Source organism: Labrus bergylta, chromosome 17 (assembly GCF_963930695.1).
Source record: "Labrus bergylta chromosome 17, fLabBer1.1, whole genome shotgun sequence".
Classification (NCBI taxonomy): domain Eukaryota; kingdom Metazoa; phylum Chordata; class Actinopteri; order Labriformes; family Labridae; genus Labrus; species Labrus bergylta.
Genome location: NC_089211.1, coordinates 16,986,390 through 17,008,323, shown reverse-complemented (window position 1 = coordinate 17,008,323; position 21,934 = coordinate 16,986,390). Strand labels below are relative to the sequence as shown.

Below are 21,934 nucleotides of genomic sequence, written 5' to 3'. Positions count from 1 at the left end.
ACCGTTTTGGGGAAACAATTAATACACAAGAGGTCTGCATGCTTCCTGTGCCCTTTGGTGACATACTCTGCACGTCTCTTTGTCTCTGCGTCTCATAAAATGAGAGCTAACAAGCGTGTGTGTGTGTGTGTGCCCCAGTGTGTCTCTTTGTGAGCCTGTCGCTCCCACATACTCATTAAATTATTATTGGGCCACCCAGCGCCTTAAAGAGCATTACAGGCAAATATGTGTGTATGTGTGTATAAGTATGTTGGCGTCGGGAGCGGGGTTGTTAGACGACTGTTATCGTGATTGCAACTATAATCATAATAAACCAGGGATTAGCGATGCACCGCCTGTCATATAAATAGGGATTAAGTTGGTCACATGGCGCCTTGTTCTATATTGTTATGATTTGTCTCCATTTGGCCTGTGCAGCTGAGCCTGTAAGCCCTTTCCCCTCCAAAGATAATGAGGATATATCAGCATTGTGTTAAAGTAATAGGGATAGGTTTGCATTGTTGCCTGCTTCCTGATGTAATCGCATTGTTGTGATGTTATATGCAGAACAATGTCACACCGAAGAGACACAGACAGAGCAATGGCTCATTTTCAAAAACACCCAGGGTGGTTTTGTGTCAAATATCATAGCCATGCTCGCTGGTCTTGTGTATACTGATATGGCATGTTATCTCGCAGCCAAAATGTGACACAATGGTTACAAAAGCACACAAACGAGCCTCGTATTTCACGAAAGCAAAGGCTGCCAGGGGGATGACCGTGAAGGCAACATTAAATGCAGTGACAGGCCAAGTGGAATTATCTCCGGCTTGTGGTTGCTGTTACCTTGGAAGGCGAGAAAATCCTCCAGAGCATTTGGGAGAGTATCCTCCCTCTGGTGCTCATGCTCGTGAAGCCTTGCCATGTGATACTTCAGCAGGTGGTGCTGCTTCCCAGATCTACCCCGGCAATCAAAGCTGGCCAGGAGCTTCTCCAAATCCTGCAGGCGAGTCCTCAGCTTTTCCGCCTGTAATAGCGCCGAGATTTATCACTCACAGTGTCAATGAGAATGCTGATTTTTAGCGAGAGTACAAAAACACAGGGCTGCGACATCAAATCCCCCCCAAAAAGTAACCATCCATCCCAATCTGTATTTATTTATTCCAACACAGGGATTGAGATAGGACTCTTTTTCTTGGTGCACCATAACATCAAAATGTAGTATTTCAACAAAAGCAATGAATAAATGAATATCAACAGGATAAGGATAGAATGCTTTTTTTTCATAACAGCATGTACTCACAACGTTCTCTGCACAGCCGCAAAGAAAGCATTAAAGGAGATAACTTTGGACTCCTTCGAAAATGAAAGTCCGGGGTTTTGAAAATGGAATGAATGTGCTGTGAATAGCACAAACTTGCTGCGACTTACTGTTAAATTGTCTAAGTGTCAGAGCCAATAATGTGGGTGTGATCACACCTTCTTTACCAGTACGGATGTTGCACATTTGTAAGTCAGGAAGGTGCTCAAGAGCCAGTGACAGTCATTTTTAACACCAGGTACAACATATGCTGCATAAAAGGTACTCTGCAGTAATTAATTCCTGGAAGGCATCTAATATCTTTGTACTGTCTTCTTTACTTTCTCCCATGAGTTTTCTTTGTAACATCTTTCTTGATCATGGCTCGCACATTTCAACCTTCCTATCGTTGAGCTTTTAGGCCCTTTTCCTTCCTGAGGAAAATGTGAGCAGAAAGATACAGTGAGTGGGAGAGTTGGGGGAGGCTTAGGATTGAGGAGAGTAATTGCAGGTGTTCAGAGCAGACACGACTCGGGGATGTTCGCTGAATCGCTAACACTGTGGAAATCACAGCGTGCATTCACACAGGTACAAGGCAGTCAGGGAAGAACACAGAGCCACTTTAGCTAGAGCGAGAACATGTGCAGAGAAAAAGACAGAACATGTCGGTGGGATTGGATTGGCCTCCAGAAGGCGAATCCAAGGATGCAGCACCTTAGCATACAGACGTGGGCTACAACAAATCTAAAGGGACAGAAAGGAGCAGCACAGGAGATCGTTAGGGCAAATGTCGCTTTCTGTTCCACTGCACATCCTCTCTTTATTTGTAATCTACAAATACAAAACGGGCCACATAGTAATCAGGAGGGTCTACCAAGGCAGGATGTGCTTGGTGGGTGGGGGTTGGTGTGCTGTGCTATTTCAAAAACAGATTGCATCTCTTAATGGTGAGAGTTAAGATACATGCAGTGTGCAAAATATCTGTAAGAATGTATGCAGCAAACATATAATATTAAATGTAAACATGAATGATGGGGAAGATAAAGAGAATAGAAATTCAAAGCAGCAACATAAGTATATTTACTCAGTTAGTGTACTTACAATTTTCAAAAACAGATACCTCACATGATTGTTCTCCTTTTACACTTTTGTCCTACGTCAACTTAAAAGACTGTCAGCTACATTATTCCAAAAGCTTGCAGTTTTTTATGTCATTGGATAGCAAGACTGTACCAGAACAACACTTCCTGCTGAATATAACTTATCACTTTTTCAACTGAAAAGAAAATAGAACATTTTGCTGAGAAATGATTTATTGTAGTGATTTCTCAATAAGTTAGTTTTGCCTTTTCAAATGCACGCTTCAAAAAAAAAAAAAAAGATCTGTCACCGTGGTTATGTTTAGATTTGAAGTGTCTAATGAATGGACTGGACACGTGGACTGCAGCTGCTGTGTGCACTCACTGGGTAAAACTTCAAGTTACAAGTTAAGTCAGCAAATGAGGACTGGCTTAATGTCTCCTTCTTAAAATTCAAGATGTTAAATAAGTGATGGCTGAGTAAGAGGCTCTGATGCTGAATGATGGAGCTGAGCTTTGAAATGTATAAACCTAATGTACTATTTATTTTGGTAATTGTATAATAAGTGAAGAAATATGATCACGTTTTTTACTTTTAAGTAGGCTCAATTGCTCATTTTTTCCGTTTCTTTTGGATGTGGAAATAAACAAGATTATCACCCCATCACCTTGAACAGTGGAGGTAATTGTTTTATCCCATTACATTATTATTATTTTGTAATTACATGTAAAAAGCTGACATGTGTTGGGTTAGAAAATTCAAGATTCCCCCTTTCCCTTACATTGTTGTTGACACACAAACACATTCTCAAACATCCATTTGCTAACCTGTTTCTTCACAAGGCTGTAGCAAACCGGGCATTCCTCGCACTGATGTGTGGCTCTGTTGTGGAAATAGTTCAATTCACACTGGTCGCACTTATAACCTACGAAACCCTGGCGGCAGTGGCAGGTGCCGTTGCTGTGACACTGCATGGAGATGGAGCCCATTGGGTCACAGTTGCAGGCTGAAAGGGAGGACATGAGGGGGAAACATTTGAAGTCTTAAAGACGGCGCCATGTGTGAGCTGTATTAGAGTGCATATTAAAAGGATTAGAGGAGTGTACACAGTGCACAGAAGAAGCCTGAAGTTGTGTACCTCTGCAACCTCGTGAGGAGAATCCAAAGAAGCCCACACGGCAAGAATCACAAAGTCTCCCCTCCACTCCTGCATTACACACACACTGCCCTGTGATTGGATGACACGCAACAGACGTGGAGCCAATCGGATTGCACTTGCACCTTGCAAGGAAGAAAAATATCAATGTGATATTGATCAACAATTCAACAAATCAATCTGAAAACCAACAAGTTACCTCTTTACCTTTCACATCCTACACGTGGTTGGAGGTTGAAGAAGCCAACTTCACAAAAACTGCAATCTCGACCAGTCACATGGCCGAGGCAATGACAGCTTCCTGTCTCAGGGTGGCATTCATTTATATGCCCAGACGTTCCGGCAGGGTTGCATCCACATGCTACAGGTGAGCAAATAAAACAATATCATTAATGAGAACATTTTGTTGCTACGATATACAATATACAACATAACAGACAGTACCAGGGAGACTTATGGATCCCTTTCTGACATTGATCTGAACAGCAGTTCAACCTGAGGGTTAAAGTGGATAAGCACATCAAGCTATTACTCTTCAGGTCACCACCTAATTCACAGAACTTTTCTTACTCGCCCAAACTAAAGACTCTTTCCACCTTGTTTCCTACAGGTATCTGTTTGATTCTTACCCCTATTTTCAGCCTGATCCCTTTCCACATGTCATTACCCTATACTTGTCAAATTTGAACTGCTGAGCTGATTAGTCAAGTCTGTATTGAATGCACTATTTTCTGCGTTCCTTTAAAATGTGAAACCCGAGGCCATGTAGACATTAATGGGATTTGTTCAGAATGTTGTTCAGGCTTAGGTGTGGAGATTAAACTCTGGTTTAAGGTGAGCACTGAGACACTTTCCCTCTACAACAGATGAACGAGAAAACAGTATTTCAAGCTTTCTACTCGCATAATGCTGTGCAGTGAAGGTCACAAATCCAGGTAAGTTAAGAATGACACAATTAGAAAACACACCATTTTAGTTTCTAGGGTGTCTCACAGAAAATAAGTATTTCTCTTTCTTCCATCACTCAGTAAATCTTAAACAGAAAAAAAATGTATTGACTGATCGGCATCCAAGTTCCCTTCTCAGTTACTCACGCTTGCACTTCTGCCTAACGGTCTGGTTCAGGGCGTCGCCGTAATAACCCCGCTGGCAGCGTTCACAGTGCTCTCCTTCGGTGTGTCCGAGACATTTCAGACATCGCCCCGTGATGTGGTCACATGTCCCCAAGGCGTTGAAGTCCACATTGCCGTTGCACTCGCATGTCACACATGCTCGGGCAGGGCCAGACTGTCCCAGGGGGTCTCCATAGTAACCATCTTCACACATCTGACAGCGAATCCCTACGCACAGAGGAAAGGCAAAATAAGTGGGCAGGAAGCAGATGAATGACTGGGATGAAAAAACTGATGGAGGTCATATCTGTGTCACAGCAGAGTCTGTTGTTATAAACGCATGTCAGAGCTTCATGTCATGACAGAGACTCTTTGCCTTTGAAAACATGATTGTAAGGGTTAATAGATAATGTCCACAGCAAAACTGGCCAAGAATGGAAAGTTTCTTAGTAAATGTTTGTGTCCATATAAGTGTAGCTGCATGTGGATGAATTTTAAGTTTGGCGCTCTTTAGTTTTTATTTATCTATTTTGATGTTCTCTTCATACCATTTATCATTGCAGAAAAAGTTGATATGCCGCAGCATCCCAGCAGAATGTATTTATTATTAAGTGAAAAGAGAAGCAGAAGTAGGCTACAGCAGTGCAAAGCAATGTTGTTTTATGTTATTAATCATAATGTTTGATTATGTTCTTGACACAAAGTCAATTCTTTACTATGTGGGGCAGTAAGGAATTATCTTAGGGTATTACATCTCACCTGTCTGTCCTGCGGGGCAGTTGGTACAGACCACCTGCCCCGTCTGCGCAATTTGAGCACAGCTGGTTTGGTCCGGGCAAGGGCAGGGCTGACAAGCACCAGGTGTGCCAATCAAAGCGTTGCCAAAGTAACCGTCCAGGCAGTGCTCGCAGGTCTTTCCGGTGGTAAAGTCTGAGCACTCACACACACCTGTAACACAGAGCGGAGATGGGAAAAAAAAAACCAACAACACTTCATCTCTCTTCTAAACTCACCTGCTTACATGTTCGTCATGGTGTTTTGGCTGAGGTTGAGGGTTGAACATAAAATGTGTTGCAGATGGTGTTGTTCTGTCCTCCGCCAGCAGAGTGCGCTGTCTCTCTTATCATAACTGCATCCCCTCCATACAAACACAGCACTCCACAGCTCCGATTCAGTAGGAAAAACATTCCCCACAGCCCACCACAGAGAGCGGAAGACAACTAAATTCACCCTGACTATAATTGCTTTGGGATATATAAGAGCCAAATGCAGTCGGAAAGACCTTCAAGAAGTAAAGCAATTCCCCCACCAAGAGAGGGAGAGATTACTAATTCTGTTATATCCTCAAAACAAACTGTTGTTTCGAAGAGAAAAGCCTAAAAAAAAACCAAACAACTGGCAGCTTTAAACCACTTTAAAGGATTTGTTCACGTGCAACTTGTGTTGATTTACACATAAGCTAGCTGTATGCTCCACGTCTCTGCTGAATTATTCCTTGTTTATTGAGCAGCGTTCAGTCCTTATGCTTAATTTCAAATCCACAGGCAGCTCTGGACGACATAAGATGATAATACACACAGAAGTGAAGAAACTGACATCACACGCATCACAGTAACATAGCAAAATCTTTAAAAATAAAGCCAGTTTTTCCATTCTGCAGTTCTGTGACCTGCAATGACGTTAAAACATCACAGTGAGTTGACTTTCACCCTCAGAGCCTCCACTGTGCTTGCTAACTTTGTGCTACAGCAACTCCTGAAATGAACCAGCTGAAAGTTGACATAACACAATGTGGCATTTTAATTTAATAACTGACTGACTAAAGCTAACAGAGGACAGCACAGTAATAAGAGTTAACATTCTCGGGAAAACACAAAGGAAAAAAGCAACCACTGAGATGATTACAAAGCTAAATTTATCAGAAGATCATAATGAGCAGACATTCATTAAATTTTAATCAACATTAATGCATTTAAAAAACTATTTAATAGCTAATCTTGTGCAACTGCAAAGTGCTACTTAGCATTCTTACTGCACTGCATGCTTTTTTTTAACATTCGCTGAGAGTCCTGATATCAGAACTTGCAATAATTTGAATCACTTTTTTTTTTTTTTTTCCTCAAACAGCTTCAGCTTGGATTGATAACAATAATTGTGTTGATTTTCCAGAGAACACCAATAACATCTCGATGCATAGCAAATAATCCACAGGCGTTCAGTCTTGCAGACTCCTCATTAAAATTTCCTATCACTCCCTGCATAGCCAACGGTGTGATTCAGTGTGAAGCTCTCCACTGTGCATTTTTAAAATCAGCTCACACCGCTGAATATCGGAGAAAAAAAGAGTTTCTCGCCTGGAGTTACGGGGTCACTGCAACCACAGCGTCTACCATCACTAAATAAAACCCTCTTAACATCCAACATGTAAGTCAAGAATGTGGAATAGAATAACGGCTTTAAAGCTAAATTGATCACAAAGCCATTAGGCGGAACAATTATCCCGTTGCCTGATGAAGTGTAGACTTCTGAGTAAAAATCATTAGTTCTTTGGCTGGATGAGGTGAATAATACATGACTTCCAAGCATGAAATACCAGTCATTTAAACAGAGTATTTAGTTATAATGATCATTCCTGGCATAAAAGAAGTGAATCTTTCTTGAATTTCACTAGGCATTACAATGACACTGATAGTGCGCTGTGCCAATCCCCAATGAGCCGTCGTAAATTTAATGGTAGAAGAAATGTGCTGACTTTACTGGGTGTGAAGATGACTGAGCGTGATATGAGAAAGCAGAGCCACCGAGGGAGCTCCTCGACAGTATTATCATTCTGATCTGCTCTTCGGAAAAGCTAACAGCACGCATCAAGAGTTGTGCATGGGCTGCACGATCGCTCTTCCCATGATGTTCCTCATCGTCATGCTAATTATCATGACTTCAAAACATCCCAGCACAATCATTCTATCAATGAATCAATGGGCTTTCATTCAGGCTTAATGAATTGGGGATTTCAGTGAAGTTCCCTTATGGAGCTGCGTGCTCTGAATCCTTTGAGAAATTAATATAATCACGCTTTTCCTTAACTCTCGTTTTTTTTTAAACCACACCTGAGGGTTTATTCCTGCTGGAACTCTGTTTGTCTGCAGAGGCGGTATAAGTATACTTTCCTTACTTGATTAGAAGTAGATACTCGTGTAAAAGTTGTTGACTTAATGTAAAGGGAAATACACCCAATGTAAAAGTAAAAACCATTCTCTTGAAGGACATTTCTACCCTGTAGTTCTGTGCAAAGACAACTGAACCTAACATTGTTCACTGGAAACTAAACTTCCATTCCAACAAAAATAAAAAGTAAAAAGGATTTACTGAAAGAAATTAACATCTTTGCTCAATGGGAAACTGACCGTTACTGCACTTAATCTACTCCATGTAGATGTGTCATTGATGAAGTTGGCTGGATGAAGGATTTTCCTCTCGTCTGTTTCATCCTGATCCGTCTTTTATGTTTCTTTATTTGTCATGTTAAATTAGTCCAGCTTGTTCTTAGTCCCAAGACATCAAATACCAACGTTTAGACACAGCCCTTGGTGTCACATACAGACACACATGGTACCATCCAGTGTCTTTCTGAGATGCACCCGGGCTTTAAAAACAACTCAAGGTAAACCCATCAATGTCAGCTCTAGGCACTCAGAGGAAGTCCTGTCTGTAATGCAGTAGAAATACCAAAAGAGGTCCACCTTGGACGGAAATTGTGACTCATTGATGTACCAAACAAAGATCTTTGCCCGTAAGACCAGAGATCAAGTGCCATGTAAAACCCTTGTTATTAAATAAATATGGTTAAAACCAACCCCAGAGGTTTTTCTAACATTAAACCAATAGTTTTAACCTATCCAAACAGACAGTTTGGAGTAAACCACATGTTTGCCATCCATATGAGACGCTAAAGAGCAGTGCCTAAGCATTGATTTTTGACAAACTGTTATGAGAAGGCTATGTTCTGGCATCTCCGAGGATGCACCAACCGTTTAAATGCTTTACTATCCTTAGAAAAAAATCCTCTAGTGTGGACAATAACAATTAACAATATTCTGGCGCTGGCGAAGAATATGTTGTCGTTGGCAAAATGAGAGCCATTATTGTTTTTCCATCAATAATATGGATATTGTTCAACTGCAGGTATCAGAGAGATACTCTGTATCAGCTCATACTCAGATCCTGGTATTTGGATTTGTGTCGAAAAGGAAAACATGGTATCATAAGATCTCTTCTTTGAATGCGGTTCTGAGATTATTTGTGAATGTAAGAGATGCAAAGGAAAGCCATTGGAATTGAAATTAAGGTGTTAAAAGTTCAAAGTAATTACAAATAAATAATCAAGCACACAAACCTGAACGTTTTACTTAAAGGCTTTATATGCGATTTTTCACACTTAAATGTAATATAAATCAAGTATATCCTCTGAAAATAACTCTGTGAGTCATGACTGTCTACAATGGCTGTAACACCCAAGTCCCACTGTCTGTGATGCTTTCCGAGTCCTATCTTCAGTTTGTTTACATCGTTGGGACGGCCAGCTGACTCCTCCCCTTGCATATAAAAGTTGTTTAATTGAGGGACTAGAGAAAAGAAGAATAACATACTGTACTCACTAACTGTGTTTCTAGATCAAGCTCATTTTGGGTAAATGTACATGCAGTGTGAAGATACGAGCATGATAAAGATCGCTAGCATTAGCATGCTAACACAACAATGCACCACGAGTTGTTTTGGTTTCATGCTGGTGCTCAAGGGCGACATCTGCATATAAAGCCTTTACGCACAGCAACAACGTATTTCTTCTCTATGTTACTAAAAACCTTTGCATGTGAAATCACATAACTGATACAGCAATATTTCTGTATTTCTGTTTTTTTTCACCCTCAAGGCCTAGGAGCTCCAGAAAAATGCCCTCCATCACCCTCAAAATAGAGCCTTGGTCATTCTACCTGCACCTCATCCCTCCACTGTGCTCTTCATTGTACTCTAAATAAATACACACATTCAGGCCTAATGCACTTCATTAAGGAAGCACTCGTAAAGGATAGGAACACAACACTGGTGCGGGGACAGGTACTACACAATGACTGAAAGAGACTGGTGGGGTTGTCTTCCAGCTTTATCAAACATTTTTCACTCTCACTGTGTGTGCTCTTGTGCGTCATCCAGTGTTCGCAATAAGTGCAATGAGTGGCCCTATCAGACATAGTGGTTATTTTGCAGTAGCTTATAATAGCTTTAACACGAGATGGAGAGAAAGAAGAAATATGAGACAGAAAATCCAAGGAGAAATGGATTTAGACTAAGTATGTTTTTGTTTAGGCAAAGATCAGAGCGCGCCTCTCTTCTGTTATTACATTCTTGCCCCTAAAATCTAATTTATTTACCAAGGTAATTGAGTTTCTAAAGAGTGTTGCGTGTCATTTCTTTGCCATCTTGGGAGGTCTTTGTGAAGGGGAAGGGCAACGTGTGGGGGTCTTTGATGACGTGTGAGCCAAAAAATACAAGAAAAACAAGCCAGTGAGTTTGTAGACACAAATGGCTGGGTTTAATTTGGGACACTTTTAGCCCAGCTTCATAGCAACGAAAGATGTTCAAAGTACTATGCAGCATTTCCCAAAAATGATAATAAAGTAAACCTGAAGGATGGCTGGTCACAATGACTCTGGTTCTGTTCAGGAATTCTGCCTGTTAAAAGGATTTTTTTCCCATTCTGCTGTTGCCAAGTACTTGCTCATGGCGGATTCATGTTGGGTCTCTGTTAATAATAACATGTATAAAAAAAAGCATTTTTCATGTAATTTATGTTGGGTTTCTTGTCACATCTCCTCACTGTGGGTCTCTGCATCTGTCATATATTTATGTACTCAGCAATAATGAGCTCAAAATGAAACTTTTGCTCGTAAATCATAGCCTGCTAATGTGATATAAAACAGGAGCTGTTCCCTCTGTTTAAGACCTACAGGTTTTCCAGTAGGCCTTTCTACTAAGTCCAAGGGAACATTCAAAGCTTCAGGCCAAGGAAATCTATTTACTAATGCATGTGAACAACCTGTTTTAATGAAGGAAAAATACAAAAAACAATATGACAGAAGAGAACATTTGTGCCTGCAGCTCAAAAGCCTCGAGGGTTGAATTTTGGGGTAAATCTGCTGCAGGACTGTTTGATGGCGATGTTGATCTATGATTTAACAAAGATATGCTGTTGGCGCCTGCTGCTGCTGCTGATGTGGCACGTCAGCAGCGTTTGAATAAGCTGCAGAGGGAAAAAAAGAGGGAGTGTGCTAAAAGAAAGGAGGAGGGGCTGTATATTGTATATTCAATATGCTGCACTTGCATAGAGTTATCTGTGTACAGAGATTAATTAAAGCAACATTTTTAAAAAGAAGACTACCAATGGGTTCCATGAATGTGATTTTTAGGATTGCATTTTGCTCTCCACATGAGACTATTATCCTGTGTAAAGCCAAAACCTTCAGTCACACAAATAAAGGGGACTACTGGGACTACTACAGATGAAAATCCCAATGCTCCGATACCAAAATGCTGAAAGATTCTGCATTTTTATGTCGAATTAACATTGAGATTGTGTCCTGTTCAGTGCTTTAAAAAGCAATACTCCAACTCTGACAAAGTGTGATGCTATTTTACTTTATTTTTTAAATAGTCACCATTTAATTGCACTCTCAAGTACCTTCAATTTACATTGTACAAGCAGCAGCTAGTAAGGTGCAAGGGTTCCTATCATGGCTCGAGCAGTGGTGGTTAACGAAGCTCAGCTGGCCTCCTACTCTCAGTGCAAACAGGCTCTGCTTGACACAGGGTACTTTGGGGACGACATTCCGTGTCACTTCTGTGCCAGTACGATTAGCAGGTCTGGTTACCACGGCAGCATCGATGCCAGTGGACATTGTGAAGACCATGAGAGCTCTCTCTGTAGGATGCCATGTGTAGTTTAGTTCTTTCTTTCTTCAGCTGTTTTGAGGGAGGTTAACTTCTTCATGATCATTATTTTTTCTTTGATGCATCCAGTTTTTCCAGCTAAGTTTCTCTTTTCTCAACTTATTTGCATCAAAAGGAAAGATTGAAAGCCTTTTCAAACCAGTGATTTCTAACAGTGTGACTGAAAACATGAGGCAGGAAGAGTATGCACATTGTTTATCTCTCCGTTTATTTTAGTGTAAAATAAATGCACTGGTTTTGGGGAGATAAGTGAAGCATGCTGAATGGGATCAGCAGGAGAAATTACATGGTGAGATTCAGTCTAACTGACTACGTCTGCCTCTTTCCGCTCTTTCCCACTTCTCTTTTTCCCTCTCACTGTCGCTGCTCATATCCCATCACGCTGGTTCAGACCCGGCATCTCAGGGTTTAGCCTGCAACAAATACAGCCCACCAGAGAGATTAGAGGGCTGCATAAGCCAGGGCTCGAGCCAGCTTCACTCTCTATCTGTTTGTCTGCCTCAACTTTCTCGCATAGATTTTTCTAACTAATGACCTTAGAGAGCTGAAGATGGCATTTAAGCAGGCATTTGTGAGATGCACGCCCTGGTATGCTCCGTCTCATTCAAAATAGGCCTTTTGCTGGTAGACACTGACCAAAAGAATACTCCTTTTTAACCTATGCATTTTAATGAGAATTGCATAAGCAGCATGTTAGGTAATTTCCTCTCTGTATCCTAATTGATGCAATAAGACAGGTACTCTGGAAGATGGCCTATATCAGGCTGGCTTTAAAGAATTTCGCTGCAGGAGCCCCTGGTGGTCCATTCCTTTTCATGGACCAAGCCTGAAAAAAACCTTCCAATTTCCCAGCATCCTTTTCCGAACAGCAGTGGGCGTGACATTTAGCTATGCAAAACCACTGCATTTTTTTTTTTTAAAGTTGGCCAAGAAGAAATGTCAAAGAGAGAAACAAGCATAATGCCGTTGTGAAACAAAACAAGGCACAGAAAGACCTTATTTATTCCAGCAGATGCAGATGCTGCACTCAGCGACTAGTGTGGTGAGCAGAAGTCTGCAAACTTAAGCTGGTCTTCTTTACACTGTAAAAGCAGGGTTAAAGCTGGATCCAAAGTAAGTTTTGAAACAATTTGTTTAACATTAAGTCCATGTAACCGTGAACGAAAGGTGTAAAAAGGGGAGACAGAAATAAATTAAAGCCTCATGGAGCATATTACATTATAAAAGTAGACCATCCTGCAAGTTCCTACAGTGTGTCAGTCTGTGCTGTGCTCTCTGAGTACAACTTTTTGCTCCATCCGACGATGCATGCCCTGCCCCACTGGGTCCATTTCTGAGCGTGAGCACAGACATGAGCAGCTGTACACACAGTTTCACAAGATCATAGGCTAACAACAAGAACACGTGGGAATAGAGAGAAAAATGTCTTTCTGAGGATGATTTGCTGTTCGTTCGAAGCCTGTTTTGACGTAACTTTCATATAGTGATGGAATATAAGATCAGGAGTCTTTATATTGTGTTTTATTTTTAAAGTGACCGAAATGCTCTGTGCTTTTTAATCACATTAATTGCATCCCCTTTTTTCCCTTTCAGTGCAAAGTACACTTGCGTTTGAAGATTTACTCTTTACACATTGACTCAGGCAAGTGTGTCAGAGCGCTTTGGTAGCCAAATGGTTTTGGGTCATTTTATAATGTCGCTGCAAAGTTGTCGATGCGGCAAACCTTTGTGGCTCGTGCAAGTCGTATCCCTGCATGTCTTCCTTTTCCTGGCTGCCTCGCCTATCCAAACAAAACAATCTTTAAAACAATCAAAATGTGAGTTGGCATGCTGGTATTTGACTTAGCTTTACACAAATATTAGTTGAATTTTTATGGGTCATACATTTTGTCCTATTAAATTACATTAATATTTATAAGTATTAAACACATTTAAATTTGACCTGACGGTTGGTATTTAATGTTAAATGTAGCTTATCAAGTTATAATTCATATTCATGAATGCGAGCGCTAAATTTCTTGGCTATTAATCCTGAATCCGTAAAGACACTCAAAGAAATCTCAATCAATTTGTGCAGTAACGAAAGTCAGGAGGCGCACATTGCCAGGATTTATTTTGTGGGGAGCATAAATGTATCTTAGCACCAAAAACATTGGATCATTCACTTTTACTTTGCAATTATTTAGTGTCTTTTCATCAGATAACCACAATAAAATCAATAACCTTGGTCCTTGAAACCTTATCTCACCAGTTGGTAACTGATGCTTTCTGTAGAAAAGGGTAAATGCTCTTCCTTCAGAGAGCCAGACATAAGTGAGCTGAATATACAGAGTAGATACACACAACTTAAAAAAAAAAAAAAAAAAAAAAAAAAACTGTTTCCACAAGTTTCCTGTCTTCCCCCAATAGCCTTGATTTTCCATGGATACACAGGACACATCTTTGAATGACAATGTTCTCTGATGCTGTAAGTACAAGTGCAGTTCACCATGTAGCACCAACATAGGTCTGTTAGGGAGCAGAGGAGCTCTAATACAACGCCCTAATGTTCAATACCCAGCAGAGGCTATGCTGTTCAAGAGCATCATGTGTTTCATTAGTTTAGGTGATTAATGAGTGCTTCACTGCAGTGTGGGCTGCAGAGAAAATTGAGTGTCTCCATTTTATCTACAATCATCTCTTTCCTCCCTCAACTCTCCCTCAAGCTTATAAATGATAGTCCGCTTATGCAATTATCACAGTGTACACACTGTATGTAAACATAAAATGGAAGTATGTCCAAATAATGCAAACACAAATCCTTTTATGAATCCAACGGACATGTGTTTAGTTTCATTAGCCCTGCAGTGTTGGGGGGGGGGGGGTGTCGCAATTTGCTGTTGCGCCCCAAATATTAACATTCCCAATCTGTTGTGTTGCGCTACAGCGGATAGAAGCGACATGACTTGGAGAGTGTTAATAAATCATGATTATGATGCACCATTGGCTGCAGTTTCCCTCGGCAGCAAGTGAATAAACTTCATCCCAATTCTGTCTGTGGGCACACCCTGCATGATGATACAAGTCGTTAGGTAATTATACAGCAATTAAGATTCTGATAGGAGAAACAGCAGGTTGGTCCGCCCCCATGGTGACAAATTATGAACAGGGTGTCTTTAATCGACTTACTTTGATAGTTCCCCTTGACCTGAACTTATGGATTTATCGAGAGCTTCCGTGGTTTGTTTGTTTGCCGCCTTCATTTTTTATTGAAGACAAGCCAGCAGGCCTTCAGAATTCGACAAGCCATCATCATCCATTTGAAAAAAGAAACGCTAATTTTACCCAGCTAATGCTATTCAACCTGAGAGCTACACGCCAGGGGACACAACACACTGGAGATTTTCATCCATGACTCAGAGGACACATCGAGCTCCATATTTAACATTCGTTCATCTTGTGCCATGTCGTATTTTTGAAACATCCTGAGAAAAAGTACGAGTATAAATGTGTGTTGAGAGATTGGTCACAGTCTCAGCAGATTTGTCGGGTGGTGAACAGGTTCTAAATGCTTTCAATCTCAACCTGCTGAGTTTAAACTGAATTTAGCCTGATGCTAATCATTAAAAACAGCCTCATTAATTGGGATGGGGGAATCCTACCAACACAGCGCACACACACATTTTTTTGTCAGAGTTTTTTTTGGGGAAACTATTTTTAATGCTTATGTTCCTGTTTAAACCTCAATGTAAAGCACATTGAGCTTACCTGTAATCAAATGTAACAAATAGAATGTATATTGCTATATGCTAATTGCTATTGCTAGACATATTACTTTGCCTCAGTTTATGCTGCCGTTAAAGGGAGCTGCGGTTGGTTTGTTAGCTCAGTTAGCCACACAGCAAGTGTTACTTTTTAATTGCATGTTGGGTCATGTAAGTGAGTTTGAACTTATAGAATACTAAATACTAAATGTATGGGAAATATAGGCCTAGCTAGGAAAGACAGGAGGATTCACAAGGCGTAGAAAGAAGGAGTAGAAACTTTTAAGGACACTTCAAACAAAGTCAAGGTGACTAGGGAGAACAGGTGCACATCTAGCTGAGAGGAAGAAACTGAAGAGAGTGAGAGGCTGACTAGGGAATGTGGGGAACAAGAAGGAGGACAAGTGTGTGTTTGAAAGAGAAACAGAGGGACATCTAGATTGAGAAGAGACATAAAAGACACAGGAAATCTGCAAGCAAATTAGACATCATTAGCCAAGAGGCGGTTAACAAGCCTAATTAGAGGGGAGGCAGGCAGGCAGTGATACCAGACTCGCTTCCGGACCTCAGTCACACACACACACACACACACACACACACACACACACACACACACTCGCACACACACACACAAAGTCCTGTAAACACACATATAGTCCCAAACACAACTCACACACTCACAGCCGAAGCTTCAGGCACCTTCTAACTAGGTCAGATCTCCGATACTTTAAGTCTGAGGGTAGGAGGGAGAGATAGAGAGGAAGAAAGAGATTGTGGAAAGATAAAAGATGGAGGGTGGGACCTTGGATTGGGGAGTCGTCTGCTCGTGGTGAGATGGAGGGACTTGTTAAAAGCTGCGTGAATGAGATAGCGTGGAAAGGACTCAAGGACAAAAAGAGACCCACATACAGTACATATAAATAACGGCGAAGACGTTGACTTGTTTGCACACCCAGCAGCTACTGTTTTACTTCTGTCATTTATGGCACGTTGCGTTAAGGATGTGGATCTGGAGAGAAACTGCAGCTGCTGTTGTTATCTCCCATAAAATGACACGTGTGCTAAATGCACTCTCCGGTTTAGCTCTTATTATGAAGATTAGTTGTGTGAAATGAGGATATTGCCATATTAGTGCTGCCATCCAGTTCTCAGTTTGAGTGATGGCTTGCCAATGCTCCTAAGGGATGACTGAGTTACATTCCCTTGAAGCGGTGATGACTGAATGGAGAGACACAGAGAAGTACTTCAGTCAAACAGCCTGTCTGTTCCTGCTGCTCTCTCAGAGGCACTGTGACAGAAAATATTGTCTCAGCAACCTCTGATGATCCTTCATCTTATGTAATAATGGCCACATAATTCAGATGAATGACTTCATTGCGTTAGAAGCAACTTAGATCAGTCTGATAATTTAGAATAATACAACTCTACACTGCTTAAAAGAGAGAGCAGAATTTGCTGCCACGGCAAATACTAGTCTAGGTTAAAGTTTTGACTTGACTCGTAAATAGAGGTCTTCTAAACAATTCGTTCAGGGGATATTACACAAAGAAACTTCTGCCTTACAAGATTAATTCTGGTGTTTTAATTACAACCTGTTTCATGAATACACAGATGTATTATGTTATAGAGTGTAGCTCTTCCATGGAGCACAATACAGGTCCAAGAATCCGATTCAGGATATAGAGAAGCAGAGATATCCTTTCTTTTAGTTCCTACAACGCATCAAACAAATGTGGAAACCAACGAGACCTCAGAAGCCAACAGTGATGTGCCCTAAAGGTCAATTGTCAAACTCAAGAGTCCTACTGTATTTGCCATTCACTTCACAGAATGTCTTAATTTTCCTGTATAGTTCACTTCACTCCTTTTTAGAATCCAGTTGTATATACCTCTCATTTGATTATATTTAGCTTGTATGTCTTTGTACTATCTACTTGCTACTTATCTTTGGGTTGCTGCAACACCCGAATATCCACTCTCCAGATCAGTTAAGTATCATCTTATCTTATTTCACTTTTATACAGTTCCGAGTCCAACCTGCGGTTCCATTCCCGATGTCTTTTCTCACTCTCTTTCTTTCTCTCTGATTTCCATTTCTATACACTATCCTATCCAAATGATGGCATTAAAGAAAGGCCCAAAAGATGGTTAATTTTAGACCTAATTCACATTATCTTGTGAACGCTGACTGCCCTTTCATTAATTATACATTGATTGACTTTGGATACAGTGCGTTTCTTTCAGACTTAACTTTCAGTTGAAAGTTTGAGTCTTCAAGCTCAAGTTGGTATACTTTCTCAAGTTTATTAAACAATTTTTAACTTCATCAAAGCCCCGTCAAAGCCATAGAAGACATTGTTCAGCTGTTTTAAGGGCAGTGGAGCACTTTTTGTGACAAGTAAATTGACTTTGGCAAAGCAAGCGGATGGAGTTCTCTTTAAAATACAAAAAAGTTCTGCACTTCATTTGTGAAATCACTTTTCAGGCTTTTTAGGTCACTGAAACAGAAACTTTGTTGAGTGGTTGCCAGCAAAAAGTCAACCAGATTTTTCACATGGATCATTTAAAGAGAGTTTTGTGCATGCAAAATGTACCTGTTTCTGGATGACAGGTTCCATGCTGATGGCAGTTGCAAGGCACACATGTAGAGAGGGGCCCCCTGCCAGGGATTTCCCAAGTGAATCCTGGGGCACATTGCTCACAGAATTGGCCTGCATAACCCAAAGGACAGGAACAAGATTCCACCCATGGGGCAGGAGGGCCAGCTGGACTAGAGGAGATGACAGCAGTGGTCAGGGTTACCTTTGCAAGCTGTGATGTATCTGGAGAGGATGGAAGAGAAAAGACAGGAAGAGGGCTTTGTCATAAAACAGTTGCTTACAAAGGTCAGTGGTAAACTGGTAATTGTTGCCTCAGACGCCGGTTGAAGTGTTTGTTCTACCACCATTTCGCTAGAATTAGTAAAATGTGTATATGTGCTTTTGTGTAGGTGTTATGTATATGTTTGTGGGTCTCTATCTCGTTAAGCAGCAGGTTATCAGCATTTGTTGCAGTGCTGTTCCTCCCTCCCTGTCTCATTACAGGTTCTGGCCTGTGTCTACAGTTTACAGTCACACACCTACACACACAATAACAGATTCATCCACCCACACATGCCCATAAATGTCACACATAATGCTCACTCACACATGCACATGCACATGTGCGCGCCCACACACATACACTCATCACCATGGGCAATCTTTGATATAGCAAACGAGTAATTCAGCAGAGCAACGAGAGAAGAAAAGAAGACAGGATACTCGGTGGAGGCAAGTCATACATGTTGTTTCTGTTGGGTTTTCAAGATCCCCTTCTGCTCAATGAATAGCAGTGGTCGACAGTAAAAAACATTTGATGGACAAATATTGTACTTTTGACTACACTACTTTTCTATGACTGTTCTTGGTACTCACTACTTTTGCTCTGAAGTCAGCTGATTAATTTTGTTTTATTTTCTAAATTCCTATACAGAAGACAATAAACTGTGTATTGTAATTCTGCCTGTGGTTTGCCTAAGCACTGTTGCTGTATCTGTACCTTGCGCATCTCCATGTTTGAACGCAGAGCAAACGTCACTCAGATCAGGCAGTTTTTTCAGCATCCATGGCTTTATATCTGAAGCACATGTTTGGAATGTGAATGTTTTCTCACTGTGTAAATCTGTCTGACATTTTCCCTGGTTGCTCCAATTGTTGGTTATGTTATTTTGGTGCTGCAAATAATCTGTAGCATGTGAGATTAAAAAGTGTATATAATCTAAATAAATATAATGCAACAGAAAGGTCATATGACTTGACTGAGCAACTCCCCCCTTGTATTCGAGGTATCAGGTGACCAGGTGTATCTATACTTTGACTTTAGGAATAAAGTTGTGTACTTAGTCCACCACTGATGAATAGTGATGGAGGCTGGCGATCCTGAACCGAATCCCTTTTACCCTGCTCACTCTAAACCACTGTTACAGAACACGTACTTTTAAACTGGTGCCTTTTTTGCACTCTTACCAACAACATGCAGGAGGGGTTGAAAAAAAAGATAAAAGTCACAGGAGATACATTACTTTTAATTTAAAGCCAGAGCCAAATATTACATTTTCTTTGATAACTAGACAGATAATTAGATGGCTGGATAGATGGCTAGCTAGCTAGATATGTATAACTAGATTATCTACAAAGCAGATCTAGCAAAATGGCCAACCAGATAGAAAAGACTTTCAGTTACTTTGCTAGCAAGCTAGCTAGCTTAAATAGATAGTTTGATAGAAAACAAACTTCATAGGAAGGTAGCTAGATAGCTTTAGAGAATAGACTGTAAAAAGCATGGACAGTGGAATATGTGCCTCTAGTGAAGAGGAAAGGTTTAGAGTCCCCCTGCTGAATGGCTGCAGTATCGGTCACACAACCCACGTCCTCTTTAACAGATAGGACATGAATCAAACCGAAAAACAAAATGCACATCTGATCAAATTTTCTCAAACTCTGTTTTGTTATTTACACTCCATTTTTTGCTCAAATCTTATGGTATAAAATGCCATGATTGACAGCTCTGTTGACAAATGCGGATTAGAGTAGAAACGGTGTCTGTTTCAAACCAACAGAAGATTCTATTCCGCTATGGGCTGTACCTGAGGGATTTCTGCTGTTTTATTCGTAAGTTAAATGTTACCGGAAGATGTCAACACTGCAGTTTTTGCAAATTTGCAATCTGTCAGCGTCCGTCACTGGGGAACTCTGGCTTCATCCTGTTCAATGGGATCAGTATGAGGCACAGTGTCCATTTTTATATACAGTTGATGGTTGAGAGCAACACAGATAGATAGATATTTAGCTAGCAAGTTTGATAGGTGTGAGGGAAATAGAGAGTTAGGTAGAGACAGCTACCTTTTTATCTATCTATCTATCTATCTATCTATCTATCTATCTATCTAGATAGCGGTGAGCTAGCTTGGTAGACACCTGGATAATTTTCTAGATGGATAGATAGATAGATAAATAGATGGATGGACAGATAGACAGATTGATAGATTATGATGCACTTGTTTCACAAAGCTTTATCAGACAAGACATAACCAAATGTAAACTTATAGATGCATAATGAGATACACAGACTTAGAAAGTGGAAGAACCAGGGGAGAGGATGGACTCTGGCTTATAACAAGTCATGATCCAGCCATTTCTTCAGCACTGATGAAACCCAGTTCATTTGCACCTCTAAAGGATAATCGGTAGGCAAGACTCTCCTCTTTCCCTCTCGGTGATCCGTCGTAGCCTCTACCCTTTTACTCTCCTCTGCCTCCTGAGTTCTATTTTCTCATTCAGCGGGGGAGAATGTGCAATTAAAACCATTTTCAGACACTGTACCCTATATTTCAGTTAATTAAAAAAAATCGTTTAAAGTCAGGCAGTGCAAGTTCCCCCCATCAATCCCCTCTCCAGGAAACCTTGTCAGAAAAGTTGAGCTTTTAATACCCTCGTTCACTTCACCCTTTGGACTATGACAATGAAGGTCTCTTTAGGTAACTGTACATTAAGCCATTAGGCCGCTAAACTTCCAATATGCCTATATGCACCTTTTTTCACTGTCAATTTCTGAGGCAGAGAAAATGAAAGGCTGTTAATGTGACTGCTGCCAAAGCCTTGCCTTTATAGTCTAAAGACAATGCTGTCATTAAAATAACACAGCTCTCTTGTAAAAGACTGTCTTTGCTGCAGAGGAAAATTTAACGAGTAAAGGAGAATGTGAAAGGGAGAGAGGAGAAAGATGAGAGGACAGCTTTATGGGATTTTGAAATTAAAGTTTGCCGCGCAGCCTGCAGCGATAAGACACTTCTAACACTGTTTGAGAATGTCTTTGAGACCTAACACAAGTCATTAACAGAGTTTCTCCTCTGTGATGTGCCATAGATGCAGTGTCTACTGTGTGTTTGACTTTGTTTGCTCATTCGTGTGGGGGCGGGTGGTTACAGTAAACAGTTGGATGGAATATGCATGGCTTTGTTTCTGTTTCTGGGTGCACAAACTTCTGTATGAGTCGTTTGTGCATGCACAGTCATAGTCTGTGTCACAATGCCTCCTCTGAGAATCCAATTAAAATGGTGTAAGTGAGTGTGAGAGAGCTGGTGATTTTGGCCAGCTGTTGTGTCTTCCCGGGGCTCTAATCTGCCTTAATGCCTCTCAGATCCCACCCGTAGTTTACAGTGACTATCAAATAGAAAGCAAGGAAGGACATGATGGAAAAATAAGAGGAGGATTTCAAGAACTAGTCCCTTACATCAGGGAATAAATGTCCTGTTTTACGCTGAGCTACATTTGGAACAGTTGAAATATTCCATGAATAAAAACACTGACATTGTTTCAAGGGGCAATCTCTGGTGCAGTTTTAATAATTTGTGCCTCTGTGTGATGATATAAAGTTTTTGGAATCTTTAAGTGGCAAACTGGCCAGACATTCAGTCATATTAAAAAGAGTTATCCTAGCATAATGCACATGTGCGATATTGCAGCACACTCACAGACTG

The 21,934-nt window shown here is 40.8% G+C and overlaps 1 protein-coding gene across 1 annotated transcript in view; it reads right to left on the bottom strand.

Moving 5' to 3' along the window:
* Positions 1-21,934, bottom strand: part of lamc3 (laminin, gamma 3) — a 118,953-nt gene that overhangs the window by 11,946 nt on the left and 85,073 nt on the right. The window contains exons 12-18 of the mRNA XM_020634626.3: positions 17,970-18,197; positions 5,387-5,575; positions 4,610-4,855; positions 3,723-3,876; positions 3,498-3,640; positions 3,187-3,365; positions 826-1,006 (exon numbers count right to left, since the gene is read on the bottom strand). Of these exons, the coding sequence (XP_020490282.2) occupies positions 826-1,006; positions 3,187-3,365; positions 3,498-3,640; positions 3,723-3,876; positions 4,610-4,855; positions 5,387-5,575; positions 17,970-18,197 (1,320 nt within the window). The remainder of the gene's footprint in view (positions 1-825; positions 1,007-3,186; positions 3,366-3,497; positions 3,641-3,722; positions 3,877-4,609; positions 4,856-5,386; positions 5,576-17,969; positions 18,198-21,934) is intronic.